The sequence below is a fragment of the Argopecten irradians genome, chromosome 14 (genome assembly GCF_041381155.1).
Source record: "Argopecten irradians isolate NY chromosome 14, Ai_NY, whole genome shotgun sequence".
NCBI classification, from domain to species: domain Eukaryota; kingdom Metazoa; phylum Mollusca; class Bivalvia; order Pectinida; family Pectinidae; genus Argopecten; species Argopecten irradians.
In genome coordinates, this window is record NC_091147.1 from 16756802 (window position 1) to 16781598 (window position 24797).

At 35.4% G+C, this 24797-nt stretch overlaps 2 protein-coding genes and 1 pseudogene across 2 annotated transcripts; all 3 read left to right on the plus strand.

Moving 5' to 3' along the window:
• Nucleotides 1-1286: 1286 nt before the first annotated feature.
• Nucleotides 1287-10013, plus strand: LOC138306819 (S-adenosylmethionine-dependent methyltransferase Rv2258c-like). Its single transcript, XM_069247296.1, has 4 exons — nt 1287-1522; nt 3360-3547; nt 4533-4649; nt 5707-10013. The coding sequence occupies exons 1-4, from the start codon at nt 1356-1358 to the stop codon at nt 6267-6269; spliced, it is 1035 nt and encodes a 344-aa protein (XP_069103397.1). The 5' UTR covers nt 1287-1355; the 3' UTR covers nt 6270-10013.
• Nucleotides 10014-11136: 1123 nt separating this feature from the next.
• LOC138307061 (uncharacterized) lies at nt 11137-11547 on the plus strand. The gene has a single exon (XM_069247688.1). The coding sequence runs from the start codon at nt 11137-11139 to the stop codon at nt 11545-11547; it is 411 nt and encodes a 136-aa protein (XP_069103789.1).
• A 3294-nt stretch (nt 11548-14841) lies between these two features.
• Nucleotides 14842-23782, plus strand: LOC138308095 (S-adenosylmethionine-dependent methyltransferase Rv2258c-like; annotated as a pseudogene).
• The last annotated feature ends 1015 nt before the right edge of the window (nt 23783-24797 follow it).

Here is a 24797-nt window from a genome sequence, read left to right on the forward strand (position 1 = left end):
TTTTATGGTCATGCAACCCTGATAGGTAATGCAAGGGTAGTATGTGTGCAGTTGACTGTGGTACCAAGTGATACGTCACCAGCCCCTTTTTTATGGTCATGCAACCCTGATAGGTAATGCAAGGGTAGTTTGTGTGCAGTTGACTGTGGTACCAAGTGATACGTCACCAGCCCCTTTTTTATGGTCATGCAACCCTGATAGGTAATGCAAGGGTAGTATGTATGCAGTTGACTGTGGTACCAAGTGATACGTCACCAGCCCCTTTTTATGGTCATGCAACCCTGATAGGTAATGCAAGGGTAGTATGTGTGCAGTTGACTGTGGTACCAAGTGATACGTCACCAGCTCTTCAAGCATTGGAATGACCGAGATTTGACTTTTATGAATAAATTATTTTATTAATTTAAAAAAAAATAACAACATTTATTATCTCATCAGCCTTATATTGATTTTTAATGGTTAATATATCTTAATCAAATATTGTTATTTGTTTGAAAATTAAAAGTATTGACATCTGGGCTGTTTTGTAACAGGAGAACCTATAGTAAATTCGTAAAAAGTAATAGGGAAGATAACTCTATTATGATTAACGTCCTTTTCAATGAAACATGCTCTATCTTGAAAAACTGTGGTTCAATTTTCTTGAAAATTGGCTTAACAAAATTAACTAGGTCACTTTTTAGTCTATTATTATTCTATAAAAATTGAACTTCACAATTTCGATCTTTTTTCATTTTTGTGAGAATGTTTTAGGTAATTTACATGCATTTTTTACCTAATTTCCACCAAAAATTATCACTAAAAATTAAATATGACGAGAAGTAAAGCATTTTTTCTTGAAAAAGCAACGATATATGTCACATCAATTAAACAAAACATATATCATAGCACATTTTGTTAAAGAATTTTATTTACCTGGCGGATTTTGTGCAGACTAATGCTGTTTTTTAATGTGTAGAAACTACTCAAAAATGACAAATTTGAATATTGATTGAGAAAAAAAAGAATGGTTCAATTTCTTCGAAACTGAAGATGCATATCAACATATTTACTTCATAAAACAATTTTTTTAAATATTGAACTGCGGGAAAATTTTGGGGATGTTAGACTACCACCTGAATCCTGATTGATAATGAATGGGGAATGTGTGTGCAGCTTATCGTGGTACCAGGTAATTCATTGTCCATTTATATTTCCCTTATCAGAGGTTTCGGCTTTGTTATATTAGTGTGTAGCCGTGTTTGAGATCAGACGTCCTATATATTTACCTTTTCATGTGCGTGTCAGAACACCCGTAAGTATCACCACAACACTTGGACTAAATATTCTGATCCCGTGAACAACGCACAAACAACATGGATCTAGACCAGTACAGTGCTAATGTTTACAACCTCGTGGCCGGAGGGTTTGTCACCACGGCTCTCAGTATAGGGAAGGAGGTGGGCCTCATCGACACCCTGATAAAGCTAACTACACCAGTGACATGTCAGCATCTCGCCGACCTGTGTAATCTGAAGGAAAGGTATGAATCTCCATTAGACATCGACTTCCATCCGTCAAGAACATAAACAGTAGCTTATATTAACAATGATTAAAGTGAATAGTCAGGCAAAGAAAACCAGTCTAAATGCGTTCATTGGCCTTCCAAAAGTTCTCACATATTAATACGACTGCCAAGTTCTGCTTACGTTTCCCAGTTCTGACCATTAAAGTAAAGGAAAGTTAAAAGCATTGAAAGCGAGGCTGCGTGTAAATGTAACCACGGACATAGTCAGCCGGGAGGACGTTTTAGGATTCCTATACTTTAAATTAATTTTTTCTTACGCAGACAGATTTTGGCGAGAGATTTTATTTTTCTATTTCATAAGAAGTTATACTGGATACATTCACACCATTTTTACCGACTTTAGCCATCCTTGCCCGACTGTTCACTTTAATGATGTAATAGTTTTTAAACGCCATTGTTAATGAAAATCATGCTAAGTCATGTACAACGCCAGGGGACACAACTCGTACTATAAACGCTTTTGGATATATATCTATTTACTATTTGAAGTATTGTTTATTGGGTATACAGTCCTTGTTAAGATTACAACCGAGCCTAGCTTGGATATCTTAAAACGTATTCAGCATAATTACTGTGGCAAATTTTAGTTAATATTTTATTTCTTGTAATTCACACCATCACAAACAGTTATAAAACATACGATGTGTGAATATGGATGCTTATATATGATGCTTGCCATAAAAGCATCAATATGCTATTGATATATTGGTAAATATCGATGAAATATCACAAGTTTTGAAAAACCGTACACGTTAAAAATCAATATTTAAATTTAATTGTGAAATAACATCGCGAATACGAACTTTACAAAAGTCGGTACATATAGAAAGTTTTAAAGAAAGAAAAATATATAGAACACTTTGAATACTTTTTCTATGCGAAAAATACAGCAAGTCACAGACCATACAACTTTGAACTAGATAATGCTTACATTATTTTTTTATAATGACTCATGCTAGACTTGTACAGTTGTATGATTGTTATATTTACTTATTATACATATTATTTATATGATATATATTATATCTAAAGTTAGTGTACAAGTGAAGTGAAAACAAAAACCCAAAACAATGACGAATGTCTTATTTGCAGTTCTCGCCCTCCTGTGTACTGGATCATAAAGCTGCCAGTAAGACATTCGTCAAATTAGTGTTAGAAACTAATTTCTTTCGTATGATCAAAGTGCACTTCGGTTTGCGATATACACATTGATACAAATACCAATAATTATCACGTTCAATCCTTTCATTTTCCTGTCCTGTAGGTTGGCCGATTGAATGCACTAAATTAAGGATCTAATCTTTTCCTTCTTCTTAACTTACCTCCTTCTTCCTAACGTCTCCCATGACACCACATTTGGCCCACACTCGGAAGAGCAGTTTCCGAGGGTAGGCTGGTTAACGTGGGTAATTGATGTATTTCGCCTAGAGATGAACGTTCATCCCTGTGATGAAGGCTCCGGCTCCTTTCCCCTAGCCAAGACACACCAAGTCTATTAAAGTAGTAGTTTCTGCCCCTGCTTAGTGTTCAACGTAAAGAGAGTAGGACGACTATTTTGTCCGTTGTCAGTATGATGTTACCGGATACGATGTGTGTGTTCGGAGTCAATGGCACTATAAAAAGAGTAACAATTCCTCTTTTACGAGGAGACACAACACGAATATTCCACAGCCTCCCAAAACATACATCCACACACCGTAACACATGGTACACATGACGGACCGCCCTAAAATGACACTGGGTGTTAATAGGACGTTAATCCAAGGAACCAAACTAACACTTATCTTTGTAGATACGTCAGAGAATGGTTGGGTTGTATGGTGGCCAGTAGAGTTGTCTCCCTTAATGATGAAGATAAATATTTCATCCCAGAGCATTGTAAACCTGGCCTGGGAGTCGCTGGTATACTTGGAATATACTCTACAGTGAGCGCTATGAGCAAAAAGGCCACGGAATGCTTCAGGAAAGACGGACCTAGTGGTGAGCTCAATAAATGTTATTACTGGAAATCACTTTATTTTCGCGAAATGCAAATTTTGGCATAATTTCACGAGCTTGATCACAAATTTAAATATTTCGCGATTAATTGTAATAAACGTATGTATAATTAAAACTTATGAGACAAGACTTGGATATGGGGTCAGAAAATGACCAACGTTTTTTTCATTCATTTAAAAAATATAAAAAATCCTAACGTAACAATTACAAAAATGATTCTGAGTCTCTCCATGTTATCATCGTTACTCCAGGGGTAACCATCACTGACGTTATATCCAGCGCTCTCTGGGAGATATTGCAGACAAATTGATAACGCGTGTTAGCGCATTATGATTAATTTGTCTGCAATCCTGGGAGAATTATATGACCATAAATTCCTCAAGACGGCAATTTAATGCTTGTATTTCCGTTTTATGTTAATATTAAGCCAATTTGTAATGTACACTGTTATCGCTATTATCAATTCAAATTTCCCGCTACTCCCGTCAGTGGAGCCTCTTCTTGTGACGTTATAAGTACCTTTGACGTCATAAAAAACCCCGACGTCATTCGCGGTAAAACAAGTCCATGGAAATAAACATAAAATCATCAGTACACTTCCAACATTATAATGAATATGATCAATCTTTAGGACATTCAATTTTTTATAATCATAACTACAAATGCTCTTGCAAATAATATAGAACAATTGGGTTTTTTCATTCAAGTAGCATGCAAGTACGTACAAAAAAATGCGCATTGCGTCATTACGTCATGACGTCGTTCAGAACGACGTCACAATACATGTTTAATATATCACTACACCAACGGGAGTTATAGGAGAATAATGATCTCATAAATTCCCTTTTTGTTTGGTAAGGTTATATAGTGCCAGTCCCGAGCAAATGGAAATATATATATAATAAAGATTACCGCTAAAGTTTACAGTAATATGTTGATAAATCAGGCTTTCTTGACTCTCTGACAGGATATGGATTCGATGATATGCCGAGAGAGATTGTTGATGCAGTAGACAACAGAATGGGAGATGAAAGTGCTGCTAGAGAGGTGGAACTTCTGCTAGAACCTATCAACAAAATCAAAGGTAAACTTTTCATATTAATGTACTATAAACCATCTTAGTTTCGCGGCTAAGTTGTTCAGCGTTTTCATACATAACGACGAATTGGTGTCGATTTGATTTCGCGAATAACACTCCTATTGAAATAATTCATTTACCACTTGATACCCGATAACATTTGTGCGGTACTAGTATCTCCAATGGTGATGGAACATATTAATTTGCAGTCTTTCTGCAGAAATGACGTTAGCGCGGGATATCATCTTTTGACGTCATTATATCACCAATAGAAACAATAGTCCCGCACAAACGTTATTGGGGATCACGTGGTTCGTGAATATTTCCCAATGTTTTACACTGTCCTGATACATTTTGATGGTGATTTGAAATTAATGGTGAAATACGTGATTCATAATCGCGAATATAAATACGTTAATTGTTACATTAGTAGTAGTAGTAGTACATGGTTTTGGTAACAATCGCCATTGTAATATGGTAATGTATTGGCAATTGTCTTGAGAAAAGTTACCTTCTATCTTTAGCCATACAATGACCTTTGTCGGAAACTAAAAGGCTGGAAACCTGGGTATTGCATTTGATATTTTCTTATTTGGTAGGCTTTATTTTACATTACTATATTATGAAATGTATCCTAGCTTTTAAGTTAGTAAAACGCTAAAATGTATTTGAAAAAACTATTGTTATCAATGTCAAATATCCATTTGTTTTCTGAAATTTGGAACGCCACTCAATCAAAATTACGGAGATATAGCGCTAAATGCTGTAGGACGATCTTCCGCATTTGAGATATGATGATAATAAATCCGATATTTGTAATGACGTTATGAATGTTCAAGCACGCCAAACTACAAGTGGAATTACAGTATAACCCCTCAAACTCGAACCCGGATTCCTCGAATACCCCCATTCGTCGAACTGGTCGTACGGTCCCGACCGTGTCTAAAGCTATATAATCTATGTAACAAAACCCCAGATAGCTCGAACAGCTATTCGTCGAATACCCCTTATTCCTAAAACAGAAATATGTTTAATATCTGGTACAATGTATGATAAATTTCAGAGCTATCTTCTTTGCTGAATGTTCTTGACCTTGGATCAGGTGCGGGTGTTTTGACACGAGCACTCAGCAAACGTTTTCCTGACGCCGAAGTCTTTGGTGTCGACTTCAACGAGCTGGCCATTAAGAAAGCAGATGCTCACACGGACAATCCCTCAAATGTAAAGTATCTCAAAGCAAGTGTAGCGAGCTTACCAGCAGATTGGACAAATAAATTTGATTGGGTTGTGATCTATGACGTGTTGCATGACCTTCCGTGTCCCGAGGAATGCATGCGCGAAGTTGCGCGTGTGTTAAAAGATGACGGATTAGTGTCAATTACCGATCCTCACGTACACAGTAACCATAGGGACAATGTGGATGACTTGGCGGGTGCAGGGATCAGATATGCCATAAGCTCCGTGGTTTGTTTGCCGAGTAGTATGTCGGCAGATGGCGCTGCAGGACACGGTATCGGCTGGGGCACCGAGAACAGGGAAACCTTTTTAACTAAGGCAGGCTGGTGTATCGAAGACAAACGCATACAGGGAACCAATTCCAATTTCACTTGCTCTAAATGTAAATAGATGTGGTTGGTGAACATGCACCGCAACATATTTCTTTTTAAGTGATCGGAGGAAATAATTTACACGCTATGCATTTATACAGATAAACTTCCATATAAAGACCCAGTTTTAAATAAGGTTTAATCAAGTATTCATGAATTATCCAAGGTGAAGCTAATATATGTTTTTTTTAAATATATTCCATTGGTACAACACCAAAAATTGACATTATTCGTATTATATATGATGGTCATCCAAATTTATTGTCACGTGATACGTTTTATAATGTACTATGTTTTTCCTTAATATTCTTTTAAGGATCTGCTCTGGTAAGGTTTCAGTCACGTTGGAGTTTCATGTCATTAGTTGTTGTTTGATTAATAAACGTCCTTTTGACAGTCATGTAAGGACGGCCTCCCATGTATGAGGTGTGTAGCGTGAATGAAATGCGTGGTGCGTGTTTTGGGAGACTACGGTATATTCGTGTTGTGTCTTCTTGTATAGTGGAACTCTTGCCCTTTTTAAAGTGCTATATCACAGAAGCATCCCGCCGAAGACACTTAGCAGCACGACCCACTCGGTCACATTATATTGATAACGGGCTAACCAGTCGTTCCGCTCTATTAATGTTGAGCGCTAAACAGGAGCAGAAACTACCACTTTTATAGACTATGGTGTGCTTGGACATGGGACAGAACCCAGAGCCTGCCTCACAGGGGCGAGCACTCAACAGAAGGCTAAAAGTGAGGCGGTGTCAAGGGAGACGTTAGGAAGAAGAAAGACAGTTAGGATGAAGAGAAAAGATAAGATCCTAACCTTGGTCGCCTTTTACGATCATACAATAGGGGCAACAGGTTAAAATTCTAACGCCCTACCTGTAGGACAAGTTTCGTTTCAACATTAAGTTTTTTTGTGACTTAAAACAAAAACTAATTTTCTTAATTTCTAGCATATTACCATATCAAATTAGACTTTTATTACTTGCAGATTTTTTTATCCAAAATTAAGGAATTGGTCAATTTGGCGACAATTTTGAAAAGGCGCATATCTTACGGTTTGTAGAGAGATGCAATTTTACCTTTTTTACTTAAATATTTTTACTTGACTCGCTGGTGCGAAAAATAACAAGCTATATCAAGTTAATCGATGCTGTAAATCTTTTTTTAAGTTTACTGAAATAAAATCGATAACCATTTAAGATTAGAATCATAACTTATTGGCTTATATTTATTTTCTATTTTAGTGAAGATAATTTTAATTTCATTTTTAGCAAGAAATGCTGAAAAATAACAAATTTTATATCGGGACAAAGAATCATGGACCATGACCACCTATTTTTATAATGGTTTTTGAAACAGAAATTTATTTTCCTTTTGAACTACAAAATTTAAGAAAAAATTATTCATCAGATTTTTTTTCTGTGAATCTACAGTTTAATTTGACAAAAATTGAAGGGGAAAAAAACAAAAACCGAGGTACACATGTATTTTTATGGGAAAGGGGAGACTAACACAACTGTCTGAGCAAAAAAAAATGGGTTGACTGGGTGATATTATTATTTTCTTAAAGAAAACATTACTTTTGTCAATTTTACGAATATGTATACTTATTAGACTACTAATTTGCAAAATATTGCTCCAGATTGATTTAAGTATGCTCAAAATAGTGAAATTCCGGTAAAATCACAATTTACGTCAAATCGCTTTCTCTGATTCTCAATAGCTCAAACACATCGCCATATTATTTTTATTACATTTTTAACTTTGGTTTGAATTCCTATTTTCAAAAACCTATGTTAGAAAAAAAGTTACTCCTCAGAAAGTTTTGAATTTTTACCAGAGCAGATCCTTAACTGATTTCAAAGAATTGATATCACAAATGAATCCAGAAGATACCTGTATTGTTTTCTAAAAATCGTATTGAAGCCATATTTGGCATTAATACTTTAAAATGCAATTGATAAGGGTTTCATTCTAGTTGTAAAAAAATATTTTTGCGGCGAATTGATTTGTGTTTCATGCTAAACGATTTTGTCTATAGTATTGCTGTTTAGCGAGATGAGACCCTATACCAGAACTATATCAAATTCTTTTAAAGATCTTGTACTTAGGAAATGAAAAATATGTTATCAGTCTACAACATTCTTTGTTGAGGAAGATTCCATTTTGTAAAAATCGTAGGTTTTCTGTCACTAGGGAGTCGGAAGACATAGACCAATATTAAGATAGAAAATTATTTTCTTCTCTACGCCATAAAAACTTGATTATAAGCTGTTGGACGGGCCAAACAAAATTTCGAGTCCAATATTAGAAGGCATTATCACACTTTTGTCTTTGATAATGAACGTTTTGCCCATGCGATATTAGTGTTGTCCGTGCCGTCATATCAGCGCCCGGGCTGATATCACATTATGGTTTTCACTCCGGATTTTAGAGTTGCCGCTTTGATTCAGTTTCCTACAGACGATAAGTTGAATAACGGATACAATTTTCAATTTCAAAATAGCTCTCGGATAAACGTATTGAGAAAGATATCAGAAATCAGAAATAGTCTGTTTCATGATGATTTTACTGGAGATATTGTCTTAAGTAAGATCAGGTTGAAATGAGTTTTGTCCACAGTGCCGAAAACTAAGCATCGCAATTCACATAATTATAACACGAAAAGAATGTATTCGGTATAAATGAAATCAACGACATGCGTTTGTCAACAAGAAGAGACACAGGAATAAATTAGACAGTTTAATACGTGTAGTTTAATTTTCCCGTCGAATTCATAATTCATGTCCGTTGTAAAACTGATAATTCTGAAATGAACCCGCTTTGCCGGAATTTGTTGAACATTATCATTTTTTAAGTGATAGTTAGCCTTCAATAGGATCTTGTTAATTTTGCTTAAAATATATGTTTCACTTCGTTCATTTAACCGGGGATTATGTATTTGTTAAAAACATACACATGTACATGTAATGAAGTTTTTCCACTGTTTCAATATTAAATTGGCCTATTATGACCAGTGGAATATCGGTCGATCAATACATTTTAATACATGTTTTTAAATTGTTAAAAAAATTTTCTCTTTTTTTTTCAAAATGTGTGATAAAAAGGTTATGATATGTCAATTTTGATATCGCACCCTTTATCAGCCCTTGACCTGATATCAGCCCTCGGGCCTGCGGCCCTTGGGCTGATATGGCGGTCTCGGGCTGATAAAGGGTGCGATATCAAAATTGTCATATAATAACCTCTAATTATAGTATTAGAGTAAACTATTATGTATATGATTTAAAACGTTTAATGTAATTAGAGAAATAAGTGAAAATGTAAAATGATGTAAAATAAAAGAGAATGGTTTATGTCATAACATATAATTAAAAAATTAGGGAAGAACCATACAAAAGGAGTATGTATGTATGTGTATGTGTGTAAGAAAAGAAAAAAAATGTAAAATATTTTTAACTATTTATCGTTATCGGAATAGGTTAAGTGGTAAGTTATAATTGAAATATAAGAAGGAATATGTGAAAAATTGAAGATGCGTACGTGACAGAATGATGACCATGATTACAAACTATTTTATGTAATAAGATACAATTGAAATGTATTTGAGCCACGTCGTGAAAGGTATATGAGTATGGTACCATGTAAATAAGGATATACATGTATGTAGAATGAGAGATATGTAAGAGAAAAAAGGATGATCATGCACATGCATTGTTATTTAACTGTAAAATAAAATTAAAAATAAATCAGGTTCAATATCTGACCGCTGTACTCTTGTAAGAACGTTACATTTGCCGTCCCATCAGGTTGTTTTGAAACATGTAGTTATGGATGGATGGAATAGGCAAGGCTCCATTGGTAAATCTCGAGCATGTTGAGATCACGTTTTAAACCGCGGGATCTCAACTGCTTAGGCTTCTACTATTTCATGACGTATAGGATGACCTGACGGGTCAGTCGGTTTATGTAACCTATAATATCTAAAACCCGGGCCAATCGGGGAACGTTGGATGAGTTTACAAAACTGGAGTCAAAAATTTTAAAGGCATCTACTTAGTAACGAAAATTGTATGGCCCGTGTTGATGTGAAAACGCTTTCATTGATGTACAGTTCATGATACATTCGGTCTAATTTAACAAAAGTTATCCATCCTGTTATGTTGCACTAGGTACCAAAATGGATCCACTTATTTTTGCGCCTTGTCCCATATTCGACGTTTTTTTATGGCGGGATGGCGTGGAATAAGAACGCTTTTTCTTCCTGAGTTACTGATTCTGTCATCTCTACATCATTTAAAGTAAGATCTACACAGTGGCTTATTTTCTATTTTCTATACATATGGCAAAAGTTTCATTAGAACAAAAATTATATATCACAACGTAATAGTGACGTCGCCGTATGTATCCTATTGGCTAATACATCAATTTCCTTTGTTACGGGCATTTCCATTGGCTTTAAAATTTACTTTATTAGCCCATATTGGAAAAATGGCGTCGCTGTAACGTAATTTTTTCTAATTGACTTGAAAAAATACTTATTAATCTTCTCCTGTTTTTAGAAGATAAACATTTCCATACGTCGGTGGAGTACATATCTAAGTTACTTTATAAACAAATCATGTTTGTCCCAAAATATTTTACCCAGATTTTAAGCTTTGAGAGAAACAGAATTTAACTGTACTGACAAGGGCTACATACACCCAGATGTCGTCATCGAGATTCAAGAAATAATAAAGGACGTTTTAGGGCAAATTATAATTCCCTAATTGCTATTTCATCTTTGCATATTACGGAGTAAGCTTCCTTGCGGGTAGGTATACATAGTGACGTTATTATTTTTGTGAGCGTAATCTCTCCTAAACTTATGACGTTATGCTCGTAAATACATGACACCACAATCAATACTACCACAAGCAAGTGTGGATATTGTTCCCATCAACCTCAGACCGGATATGGTTCTATGGTCACCAGGAACAAAGAAAGTCATCATTATCGAACTAACAGTCCCATGGGAGGAAAGGTGCAGTGAAGCACATGAAAAGAATACGGCGAAGTACGAGGCACTGCTGACGGAATGCAGGGAGCAGGGCTGGCATACATGGAACTACCCTGTTGAGGTTGGATGTAGAGGCTTCCCCGCACAGTCTGTGTGGAGAATGCTATCTGCATTAGGGTTGTCGGGCAGGACCAGAAGGACAGCAGTGCAGAGGATGGCTAAGGCAGCAGAACGATCTTCATGCTGGGTGTGGATGAAGAAGGACACCAGTAGCTGGACACCCACCACCGACGCGCAGTGACTGATCATCACTGTGGACCCCCCATCCTGAGAGTGTACCGAGTAAGGGGTCGAAACGCAATGAGGGATGGCATCGGCTGAGGACGTCGGCGGTGCTGCAGTATACCATCACAGCTGTATTTACATTATGTAGGTAATGGATAATTACTTATTTGATGCATATTTATTTTTGAACTTCATTGTATATACGCCAATCAGGGATAGTATTTTCTACACACGGATTATTTCAATAGTCTATGTTGCTATTGTTTGGTTTTTCCATAGAGAGATTAAAGCTAATAATGCAGGTTAAAAGTATGCATTTGGGATTTAAAAAAAACACTAATAACGTATTTTTGTTTTCAAAATTCGTTTTTGAGACAATCCTTAGCGTTTCTAAGGAATGCTTTCGCCATTTCTGTTTTACTCTGCTTGGAACCGACACATTTGCCGACCCCTTTATACAGCGCAAACCACACACACGTATAATAAGTCGGAATACTGGTAGAAAGAAAAACAAAACAAAATGGCACGACAGGAGGATGTTTCAAAATAGATTTGTAGTCTGATAAATAATGTTGATATCAATTTGGTAAGTCTAGTGTAGCTTTCTATCTAAATTATAGGACGAAGGTCATAGAAATTAATACTGTAAACTTGTTGATTTTCGCGAGATTCAAATTTTCGCGTAAGTCTCATCCAAATAATTGAATAAGCGTAAGGTGAAAATAACGAAGACGCGAAATATAGTGAATACAAAGTGGTTCAGATTTTTCTGCGAAAATGATCCAATTTCAAAATGGCTACCATAGAAAAAGTTAGAGCTGAATAACTCCCGACTTCTATAAATTGTAATATATGACCTGAAACTTTATTCATAATATCAAAACTTATTTAATTCGGGTGTTTTAATTATATACACTAAAACACTAGCACTATAGTTTGTGAATAAGTAATTGGGTGATTGATCCTTACATATATGTTATACGTCCAATACTAACCCAAAACGTACCATAGACGTAGGACATTGCAAAATGCGCGGTGAAAAGCTTATCGCCAGGAATTTATCATAATGTACAAATGCTTTATCTTACTTTTGTATTGTACGAGGTGAAACATCTCTTAAACGGTATGATAAAATCAGCTATAACCCTGTGCAGCACACAACTACCTATATGTAATGAAAAGTAATGATTGTGGTAGTTAAGACTTCAAATCAATTTTTTATTCCTTGATCCTTACGGTTCATCAGAAAAAGTGCATTAATATATACAATGCAACAATATACAATCACATAGATATTTAACACACAGACACACATACATAGTACAGATACACCCAACACGTGCACGACCACTACGCTAGTGTAGAGGGTGTTTCTACATTTGTTTCAAACAGTATTTATTCTTTTTTTCATGGCCAAAACTATAAATTTTCCTAAATTAGATAATTCTTTATTATTCCTTGTTTCAAGAAGTTGAATAAATTTGACCATGCTAGGTTTATTATGATAATATTTTTTGATAAAACGGTTTCTAATATCTGAGTAATTATTGCATTTAATTATGAAATTATCAAATAAAAAGAGAATCCTGCAACACGTGATAATCAATTAAAGTATAATTTGGCGATATAAATCTTCATTGATATTTTAGTCGCATCATCATTTTACTTTTAAGCTCTTATCATACAACACCTAGGTAAACAATTATTGGTTAAGCTTTCAAACGTGTTAAATACACATAATTATACCTATTACAGTAACTTCCATTCGTCAAAGAAGTCTACGATGGACGTGACCAATGCAATATAAGGGAGCATAATTATATAAGACTCTTTCATATGTGGATATGAAGGATAAGGATATTCTACCCGAGGGTCACAAAATGTAGTAAAACCCGAGGCTTGCCGAGGGTTTTGCAACATTTTGTGATCCCGAGGGTAGAATATCCCTATCCTTCATATCCACTTATGAAAGAGTATTTTTCTTTCATAAATCGATGTTTTATTGCAATTTTACAACTATAATACCCCGCCATTTTGAAATAAATTCGGAGAAATTCACGACTGAAAGTCAAATTTTCATACATGAAAAATTACATGATATTTTCGACAAAAATTCCGTTGTTTGCATCTTTTATAGAACACCAGTCAAGTTTGGGGGGAAAAAGTGTTAAAATTTTACAGAGGAAATAGAAATTTTGTTGACGCTATAACGTCACGAAGCTTTATTGCATACATACAGGTAACCATGCAATACAGCCTCAGGCGGTATGAGTGTATTGCCCTAGATCAGCCAGTACAACATGTGTTGGTATGAAAGAAAAGGGAGCATAATGATTATCTCTCCTTTATTATAGCATCTGTTACCACAGTCTATTGCACACAACTCCAGCCCGTTTCATGGTCATGTAATCCTGGTTGGTAATGAAAGGGAAAAGTATATGTGCAGTTAGTTGTGGTATCCAAATAACTCATTATCATATATGGTTCCTTTGTGAGAGCTTCAATGTATACAGCGACCTGTATATTCATCGTTTTTATAGTGTACAGCTGTGTCTATCCATGTGTAGTCGAACTCAGATGACCTATATAGATTGACCTTTTCAAGTGAACAGTTTTACTCCTACCTACCGTCCTACCACTGCTCGGTAACTACTGATCGCGATCGGTAACTACCAATGCTCGGTAACTACCACTGCTTGGTCACCTAGCATATTTTCCCGCATAGTTTTGAAAATTATCATAACTTGTTCCCATAATCATTTTTATTTCTTTTTATCGGTTGTTTTCTTCTTCCAATCGATGGAAAGTTTCATTTTGGGACGTACGATATTATCTCAAAGTAGACGGTAACATCGAACAATCCGTGTCATTTTAGATGTACAATTTGAGAAAAAAAAGTCGAAGAAAAAGCAAAAAGGAATCTCATCATACAAAATGACACTATCACTATTACAATCATAAATGTGTGAGTAAAAGAATCAGTTTCAAAAATTCCGTTTTATCACTGCAGGTCAATATTTAGTGTATGCTTTTTGAATTATCGAAAGCGGCCGTCGGCATGTGAAAAGGCGAAATTCTTTTCGATTATCTCTTGATTTTTAATGGAATTTTCTGTTTACTGTCTAAAACCATCTCATTTGTTGATATTTGTATTAGATTTAGATAACTTTAATCGCACGGCCGTCCCTTTCATTTATTTTCTTACTATTGCTTTGTTAAAAAATGGTTCACCGAGCATTGGTATACATTGCTTAAAAAATAAATATTTGACCTACTAACACTTGGTTGGTTACCAAAAATAGATGCAACGTGTCATATGATCTAATTCTCTCAGGGGTTGCCAATCCGGAGTTTAAATATTCTCCAGCTATCGATTTAGAGTCTCCAAAATCAAACAGCATTGTTTCTGTACCCATGATTTGGTACACCGAGTCTTCCTCAACTCTTGGACTATATCTTCTGTTCCTGTGAACAGCGACCCAACAACATGGATCTAGGCCAGCACAGTGCTAATGTTTTCAACATCGTGGCCGGAGGGTTTGTCACCACGGCTCTCAGTATAGGGAAGGAGGTGGGCCTCATCGACACCCTGATCAAGCTGACTACACCAGTGAGCATGTCAGCATCTCGCCGACCTGTGTAATCTGAAGGAAAGGTATGAATCTCCATTAGACATAAACAGTAGTATATATATATATATATGTTCAATGATTTATGATGTAGTAGTTTATACGCCATTGTTATTTGTAATTAATTAAGTCACGTACAACGCCAGGGGACTTAACTCGTACTATTGAATACTCGGCATAGCGTGGACAGCCAAAAAATTATTCAGCATAATTAATTGTCGCAAAACTTAATTAATGGATAATGGTTTGGTTAATTAATATTAATGATATTATATGCACTTATTATTTGAACTTGATATGTATGCATTGGTACTTTGTTCGTGCTTGATTGGTACAGTTGTATCATTGTTATATTCACCAATTATATTTATCATACATAGGATATCTATTTAAAAGGTTAGTGTGTAAGTTAAAATAATAAAAAAAAAACATAATAACTAAACAAAGACGAATGTCTTACATGCAAATCTCACCCTTCTGTAGACTCGATCACAAACCTGCCAGTAAGATATCCATCGACATTGTAAGATATTGTTTTCTTTTGTACTATCAAAGTGCACTTCGGTTTTCGATCTACATTATCATACACCAAGTAATTGTCATTTTCAACACTTACATTTTTCTGCAGATTGGGCGTAAGCATTATGCCTGCCGGCCCTCAATAATGCTCTTAATTTGGGGGTCTTATCCTTTCTTTCTCCCTAAGTTACTCTCTTCTTTCCAACATTTCCATTGACACTACGTTTAGCATGTAGTTGAGCGTTTGCCCATGGGTTGTGTACCTTGGAAGCGACGCACCATCATATTCTATGAAAGTAGTGTTTGAACGAGTGGGACGACTGTTTTGCACTTTGTCACTATAATGTGACCGGGTGGGGTACTCTCGCTTTCTTCCACTAATAAACATGGCTTGCCGTTTTAAAATTGACTCTGGCTGTTCATAGGACGTTAATCTAATATGCCAAATAAAAACGAAATACATTTTCTTACCTTGGTAGATATGTCAGAGAATGGTTGGGTTGTATGGTGGCCAGTAAAGTTGTCTCCCTTGATGGTGATGATAAATACTTTATCCCGGAACACTGTAAACCTGGACTGGAAGTCGTTGGTTTTCTTGGAGTATATTCTACAATGAGCGCAATGAGCAAAAAGGCCACGGACTGCTTCAGGAAAGACGGACCTAATGGTGAGCAGCTCAATAACTGTTATTACTGTCAATCCTTACGAAATACACATTTTCGATTAATTTTACAAGAGAGCTCGAATACTTTAGATATTTCGCGATTAAATCACACGGTGAAAGGGCTAAAGGATATGTCGATTTTTATTGTGTTAGATTTTCCTCAAAATTCCCCTATGATAATAATTTTCTGAAAAAGGGCCCATATACCTTCATTTCAATTTGTGAAATGTCTCATTTGGCCCCATTTTAATAAACCATGCGCAAATTGTACCTATTCACCAAGTTTCATTATAATATGCCAAAGCGAGAAGACATATTTGACATGATTTGCGATCAGACGCTATAGAAGACGTCTTTGTTGTTTAAATTGCTTATTTAAAATTCCTAGAATAGAACACATGAGTTATATGTTATGCAAATATATCATTGGTCACTGTGCTCTAGCTCATAATGTTATATTGCACGAAGCCATAGGCTTTTTGGGGTGGTTTTTTTGTTGTTGTTTCCCACCTCCAAAAAAATATAAAATAAAGTAAAAATATATTCAATAGACATGTAAATAACAATATTTTCCTTTCACAGATGGAATCGCACACAAATTTCCATTTCGAAATTTTAAACACAAACTTCCGTCACTTTCACATTAGTTACAGATACATTGTATATTCGTCTTATCTCATTAATACCTCTCAATCATTCATTTCCATTCAAAATAAGCTATGATAGATGGTAAAGAAATTGATACTGGTATATAAGTAATTCAGTTAAAGGGAAAATATGACATGGAACACAGTAACCCAAGAAATATTTGCTTTATTACATAATCAATGAATCGCCAGTTTTTTTAATTGAATTTTAGTTCACCTGCCCAAAAGGCAACTAATCTTATGCCGTTGTGTAGCGTCCGTCGTCCGGTCGTCCGGCCATCCAACGTTAACATTAAAAAACATCTTCTCCAAACGTAGGAGACCTAAAATCCTGAAAATTGGCTTATAGCATGCTGGGATGAAGGGCTACTGAGTTTGTTAAAATGAATGACCTTTACCTTCATTCAATTTCACATGGGTCAAATAGGCCAAAATCTTTAAACGACTTATACCAAGAGGCCTATAGACCTGATATTGGGCCTGTGACACGCTTGGAGGAATGTTTGTACAAATGAATGATCTTGAATTTCTAATCGGGAACCAAGAGGCCTAGACACCTATTATTTCCTGATTCAAAATATATATATTATTATTGACTCTTTTATGTCTTAAGTATGCAACGTTATTACCATATAGCAGGTGAAAGATTCAGGCACATTGGGCTCTTGTTTAATGAATAGGAAAATCAAATCTTCAACACTGTACCGTAAGATTGACGTCTAGTCCACGTTGTAACTCCACTTTTCATGTCGTATTGTTTTCTTTTACGTGATCGGACTTGTATGCAACCTTTTAATCTAATGCTTTCGCCGTGTTGATCATAAAACAACTGTCGATCATAGAGAGCAACGTCTATGACGTGCTTGATTCGGGGTTTATAAAACTAGCGCGTAAGTGAACCTTTGTAATGTCATAATCACGTAACTCACTGTTACGCGCGATTCCTAAGAAGTTAAAACTAGACAACAACGGCGTGGTGTTCCTAAAGACGTGCAATATAACATTTTTAACCGTGCAATATAAAGTTCCATGGAAGCGTGCAATATAACTTCGAACTGTGCAATATAACAAGGTTTTATTGAACGGTCGGGTAATAGTTGAAAATATTATATTTCCTCATATATAGATTGGTTTAAACAAATTATGTAATATTTATATGTGTGTGTGTGTGTGTGTGTGTGTGTGTGTGTGTGTGTGTGTGTGTGTATGATGGGTAAGGTTAAAAATGGAGTAGCAAATGCCACCGACCATTTTCAATATATAAACCATAACTGTTATACAAACAATGCTAACACAATTGTACTTAAGCGCCATAGCGTTTGTGCGAAAAGCGCTAAGATAAAGTTACCGCTAAAATTTACAATAAAGTGTTGATAAATCATTCTGTCTTGACTCCATGACAGGTTATGGATTCGATGACATGCCGAGAGAGATTGTTGATGCTATCGACAATAGGATGGGAGTTGAAAGTGCAACTAGAGAGGTGGAACATCTGTTAGAGCCAGTCATCAAAATCAAAGGTAATATCCATGAATATTAGGATGTCTTTATAATATACTTATGTAAATTAATTTATTCGCATGCAGAGCGATTTTGATTGGATACGCAGATTCACACAGTTTGCAAACAAAATTTCTTTTATACCCAGATGAAGTTAAAAATAGTGACATCAATGCTTAGTTAATAAATACGACATTATACTGGATATATTAAGACCATTTAACCGGCTTTGGCCTTCATTTAGCCTTCTTTAGCCTTCCTTCGCAAGAATCTTCACTTTAAGATTCATTATTATTTTACACTGTCGTGGTCTTGGTACATTTTATGATGATTTGAAATAAATCTCGATATACGTGAATTGTAATTGCACCCAAAAGTGACTTTGTTAACAGTAGTAGTTAAAGTAGAGCATCCAGTAGGCCCCTGAGAGTATGTTTTTGACTCTTGATTTGGAGTTTATGTCTATTTGTGATATATATTTGACTCTTCATATTTCTCAGATATGATGGTTTGACTTCTGAAAATGCTAAAAGTCAAGGGTCAACTGGATGCCCTGTGTAGTTCATGCTCCTGGAAGCAATCTCCATTGCAATTTTTGATATGGAATGATCTTGAGGAATGTTGACTTCTATCTTTAGCCATACGATGACCTTTGTCGGAAACTATAAGGCTGGAATTATAATCTCGCTCAATTTTGTAAGGAGATCTTCAGCATTCGAGATAAATGATGATACAAATCTGATGTTTGAAATGACGTTATGAGTGATCAAGCATGAAAAACGATGAATGGAATTACTTCAAAAAACTAGCTATCATGACTTATTAAGGTGGTAAGTCGGTCAAATATTCGTATCTAAACCTGAATTATGATATGGAAGCCGGATTGATTGAACAATGGTCGTTGTACATACCCAAAGATTCTTCAAACATCTTTAATTTGGATTGCATTGATGGTGTAAATACAGTTAAAGCCTTGCCTCATTATTGGTTTATGGACAAGTTAGTAGAAAGAATAATTGGTTTGTGTTTGTTTAATGTCCCCGTTTTATTCATTTGTAGAATTTGGTCCTTCAACCCATCCCGCTAGTCTGTCTGACTGTTCCTGTTCTTTTATTGTACAAATAATAACAATATAAGTTTAAACATTCGTACTAAAATAATAAAAAAAAAATAACGGTTTAAATGGTTTGCAAATGACCTCTATATGTCGTGTATGTCTCTAGAGAGGTTTAGTGGTTGATTTACACCTAGTTACCGCTTCTTCTTTTTTATATCTCAACATGAATGTTTAACTTGTATTTATAACTTTAAATCCACACGCTTTACTGTAGATATCCGTATATTGTTGTACTATTGTTGGTTATGAACCCCCATTTTCCCAGTGTAAAACCATTTGTATCCATCGATGTCATTTGTTGGTCGGATAGAAACTACTTGACTGAAAAAGCAGATAAAACGGATATGCTGGGTAGCTGTGTGAGGGATATTTGAACAATAGATACATTACTACATATGGTATAAAAATTCTTTACACTTGCATATGTCAATTCTAATATTTTATCGCTGCTGTAAAGTATGATACATTTAAGAATCATCTTCTTTGCTGAACGTCCTTGACCTTGGATCAGGTGCGGGCTTTTTGACACGAGCTCTGGGCAAACGTTTCCCTGACGCTGAAGTCTTTGGTGTCGACTTCAACGAGCTCGCCATCAAGAAAGCAGATGCTCACGCGGACCATCCCTCCAATGTAAAGTATCTCAAAGCAAGTGTAGCGAGCTTACCAGCAGATTGGACAAATAAATTTGATTGGGTTGTGATCTATGACGTGCTGCATGACCTTCCGTGTCCCGAGGAATGCATGCGTGAAGTTGCGCGTGTGTTGAAAGACGACGGATTAGTGTCCATAACCGACCCTCACTTACACAGTAACCAAAAGGACAATGTGAGTGACTTTTTAGGTGCCGGGATCAAATATGCCATAAGTTCCGTGGTGTGTTTGCCGAGTAGTATGTCAACAGATGGTGCCGCTGGAAACGGTATCGGCTGGGGCAACGAGAACAGAGAAGCCTTTTTAACTGAGGCAGGCTGGTGTATCCAAGACAAAAGCCAACAAGGAATGAATTGTAATTTAACTTGCTCTAAATGTAAGTAAATGGGGTTGGTATTCCGTCGTTTCAAATTACAGAGTTACCTCCCTTGTCAGTACATTGTAGGTATCAATTGTGACGACTTTATTTTGTGCGCGCAATTTACGTCGTTTTCTCCGAAAATTATGTCGGTACGCTCGCAAAACCCATTGCGTCACAATCAAAACCAACTCGCAAGGGCAGATTACTCTGTAATATGCAAATACGGAATAACTGGTGAGGAAACTGCTTTAATTAGTTGTGTCTATAGGGAAAAGTAACATTACGCATGCGCTGGTGTAGGGGACTTCCGGTATAAAGTCTTGAGCCGGGTATTGTCGATTACACTAATAGTTCATCTCGCCAGGTGTATACTAGGCCCCTACACCAGCTTCATCCCAAATACACATTTATGTATCTACATTATGCATTTAAGAAGTAACATGTATTTTAAAAGTTACCATATAAGAAGAAGTATGTATTATATCTATAAGTTATTAACTGGAAAAAATAACTAAACGAATGCGCTGGTGCAGGGAACTTTCGGTAAAAAGTCTTGAGAGGGATCAGCTTGCTGTCAACTAGATATTTTTGTTAACTACACTAATAGTTAAGCCTGCCAGTCATGTTAAGAGCGTTACCTTTCAACAATACAACTGCAAAGTTTTATCATGTAACATTATAATTATATTTATAAATTCAACTCTACATGGACACGTACTTTTTTCTAGTTATAAGCATTTGACGTATCTTTAACAATGATTTATAGAAAATGGGATCTACACGGTATATAATGGAATTATCATATAAATCCAATATTTGATTTGCAAATAGTTAAAGATGCTCCACCGCTGACGAATGGTATTTTTCTCTGTCAAAACAGGAGCAGAAAAATTAGTATTTTCCTTCAGTTACAAAAGTTACTTATTTTATACTATTACCATTATCGAAAAATTTGAGCTTCATAAAAACTTTAAAAATAATAATTGCGTCCTGAAAATATAGCACTATGCACTGTTTTGAATGAAATAGTAATTGTGTATGCATCAAAAGCAAAATGAATCATTTTATGTATATGATTTTTGTGTTACTGTAATCAGACACATATATACACATTCAATAAAGCATCAGCTATTGTTCACATGATGTGTATCGCTTATGCTCTTTCTGTGGTGGAACATCTTAGGAAGATAATATAAATTAATTCTTACAATTATTTAGTCAAGATTATGAGAAGAATTTGAAAAAAGCTGTATCAAATAACAAAAACTATAAAGGACGGTAAAGCTAAATTATAGCTTGATTGTATATATACTATATGATAATAAACATTATAAGCTGTTTACCTTTTGTGGTCTTTATCACTGAGCGTTTTCCATTACTTTATACTTATACACCCAATTGTGAGTTTTACAATTTTATCCCGACTTTCATATTGCCTGAAAAATACTTTTTCAAGTTATATACACAATTTCAAAATACATGTAATGCATTTTTCATCAAAAGGTTTTGTAAAAGTCACAGGTCGATCTGGTATATCTACTATAAAACTGTTTGGCTATGACAGGAGAAATGTCTGATTCAAGTCATCAGGTCGTCAACATAATTGTCAGACCTCGTTCTTTGGACAAAAAAAATATTTGAAATTGATGGTTTTCCTCTTTACAGTATTATAATACATTTTGCTGTATTTACAAACACATCAACACTAACGCCTTTGTGATGCATACTCTTATTTTTCCTATAGATAATATTTACATTGCCACTGCACAGTACCCATATGTTGCTACTAAGCCCAATGTATGTTATTTTCCAATATTAACATTGGCAGTTAGGCTCTGGCACACTTATACCACAATCAGAGTTCAAGAGTTCATGAAAACACTGGGTTTTATTCAGTGTGGGAAATCACTGAAAAAAATGCTTAAATATTCTTAAAATTGATCAATACGAAAATATATTCTAATTCAAATGTTTGAAATGGATTGAAGTATTGTATTTATCTAGGTATATTTGGTTTATCGATAGGACTATTCCATCTACTGCTATTGTTAAGTCCGTTGTTCAGGACAACAGACCGGAAGCCAGTGCCACCCAGTATTTCCCGCTAAATCTTAGGCTGTTCCATCGACTGATATTTTTCTCTATACATACGTATAAGTTTTATTTCCAGGCTTTATTATTTTTTATCTATTTTCTTTTAAAAATGATAATGACCACTTTAAATGTAAATACGAGCATTGGTTGTCATATTTTTGACATACATTGGTGTGTAACATACATTGGGTGTTCTAGCATATCTATCATGCTAGAACACCCAATGTATGTTACACACCAATGCATATCAAAATATGACAACCAGTGCTTAAATGAAGCATAGTATGTTACTAAAATAAAGACAGAAGATATACACTAACTCGACTTAAAATATTTACTATATTTAAATCTGATACACTTCCAAACACAATATGAAGGAAATCAATGTGATTTAGTCATGTTATTGTTATAGAAATTTCATTGACAAAGATGATGGGATCGTGTCCTGACAGACTTACATGAAGACTATTAAACATGTATAACTAAAATAACTTTGTTTCACATGGATTAGATTTCCTAAATAGGGTTGATTAAAAAACATTTATCATCTAAGGTAACTTTCTGTTTTCAGGGTACCAATTTGCCCCACGTATTGTTTTTCCTTTTTTAAGGAAATCAGCTTTTTTAAACTATTTATAGTTATTGGAATGAGTTATGTGTTATTTTATGTTATTATACCTAAAGTGATAATTCTGCATTCTTATTGGCCGGGAGAAATTTGGCATTTCACGGTAGTTTGCATTAGAACAATAGCAGACAATAAATAGATACGTTCGTAGCAACCCCCTAGCAAGATGCGCACACGTATCTTTTTCGACGCAACCTTTTTTTCGAAGCGACGCTTCCAAATCTTGTTTGAAGCTATTTATTAACAGTTTTGCCAAATTAGTCTGTTTATCAATATAGCTTTTTAAAAATAAAGTCTGAAGCTTACAGTTTACAACTTTTTGCTCATTGTCTGTATGTTATCTTCTAGTATCCCGGCGTCGGTGATTTAGGTGAAAGGAAGACATGCCAATACGACCGTCTTCGTGTCGATGCTAATGTTGTAAACAGACGACAGGACGAAACCAAAATTCATTGAGATTTACAAACATGTAAGTGGTTTTAACAAATGCATGACACAAAACAACAGCATATCTTACAAAATGCTTATTGTGAATATATTTTTTACATTGCAATATTTATGAGCGCCACAGTATGGAAGCTGATATGTTATTATACTGTCGACTGTGAGTCTTCGACAATTGCTAAAGTAAGTAAAATGTTTCAATTTATTGCAAATACTGAAAAGCTAGTTTTGTTTCTAGACTTTTTTGTGTAATATATAAATACTACCTGCATTAGAGGGTGACTGCCTAGTGTCACCCCTCGGAATATCACTGTCACCCTCGGCTGTTGCAGTGATATCCTCGGGGTGACATTTGGCACCGTCATCCTCTAAATTATGTAGTATTTATAAAGTATAAGATTCAACGGAAATCTACTTGAGCCACGTGAGTATAGAGCCATGTAAAACGTTGCATTTGCCGCCCTATCAGATTGTTTAGAAAACATATGGATGGATGGAATGAGCGGGATTCCATTGGTAAATCTCACTTCGAGCTTGGTCGAGATCTGGGGGTCTCAACTGTTTAGGTTTGCACAATTTTAGTGAGTTATCTGATTTTTAGATGGGTCAATCGGGTCATGTATATCCTAAAATGTCTAAACCCAGAGTCGACCTAGGGAAATATGATGAGTTGGCAATACTGGAGTCAAAAACCCTAAAGGCCTTTAAGGTTCGAATTGATGTGAAAGAGCATCAAATAGTAGTGATAATTGTTGTACATTCGATCTTCATATCGACAAATATTGTCCATGCTTCATTCGGTTTATTTTAACAAGAGTTATCTATCTTCCTATGTTACAATGGTACCAAACTGGATCCACTTATTTTTGCGCCTGGTCTTAGATTCGACGTAGTTTCATGGCGGAATCGTCGACGAATAAGAACGCTTTCTCTTCCCTAGTTACTGATTTTATCATCTCTACACAATTTAAAGTAAGCATTACACAATGACTTATTTTCTATATGTTTTCCA

Bases quoted from the DNA above. Each gene is read 5' to 3' on its own strand.
- LOC138306819 (XM_069247296.1), top strand. From the start codon at position 1,356: ATGGATCTAGACCAGTACAGTGCTAATGTTTACAACCTCGTGGCCGGA. The intron at 1,523-3,359 runs GTATGAATCTCC...TTATCTTTGTAG, and splicing joins CTGTGTAATCTGAAGGAAAG to ATACGTCAGAGAATGGTTGG. The intron at 3,548-4,532 runs GTGAGCTCAATA...ACTCTCTGACAG, and splicing joins CAGGAAAGACGGACCTAGTG to GATATGGATTCGATGATATG.
- LOC138307061 (XM_069247688.1), top strand. From the start codon at position 11,137: ATGACACCACAATCAATACTACCACAAGCAAGTGTGGATATTGTTCCC.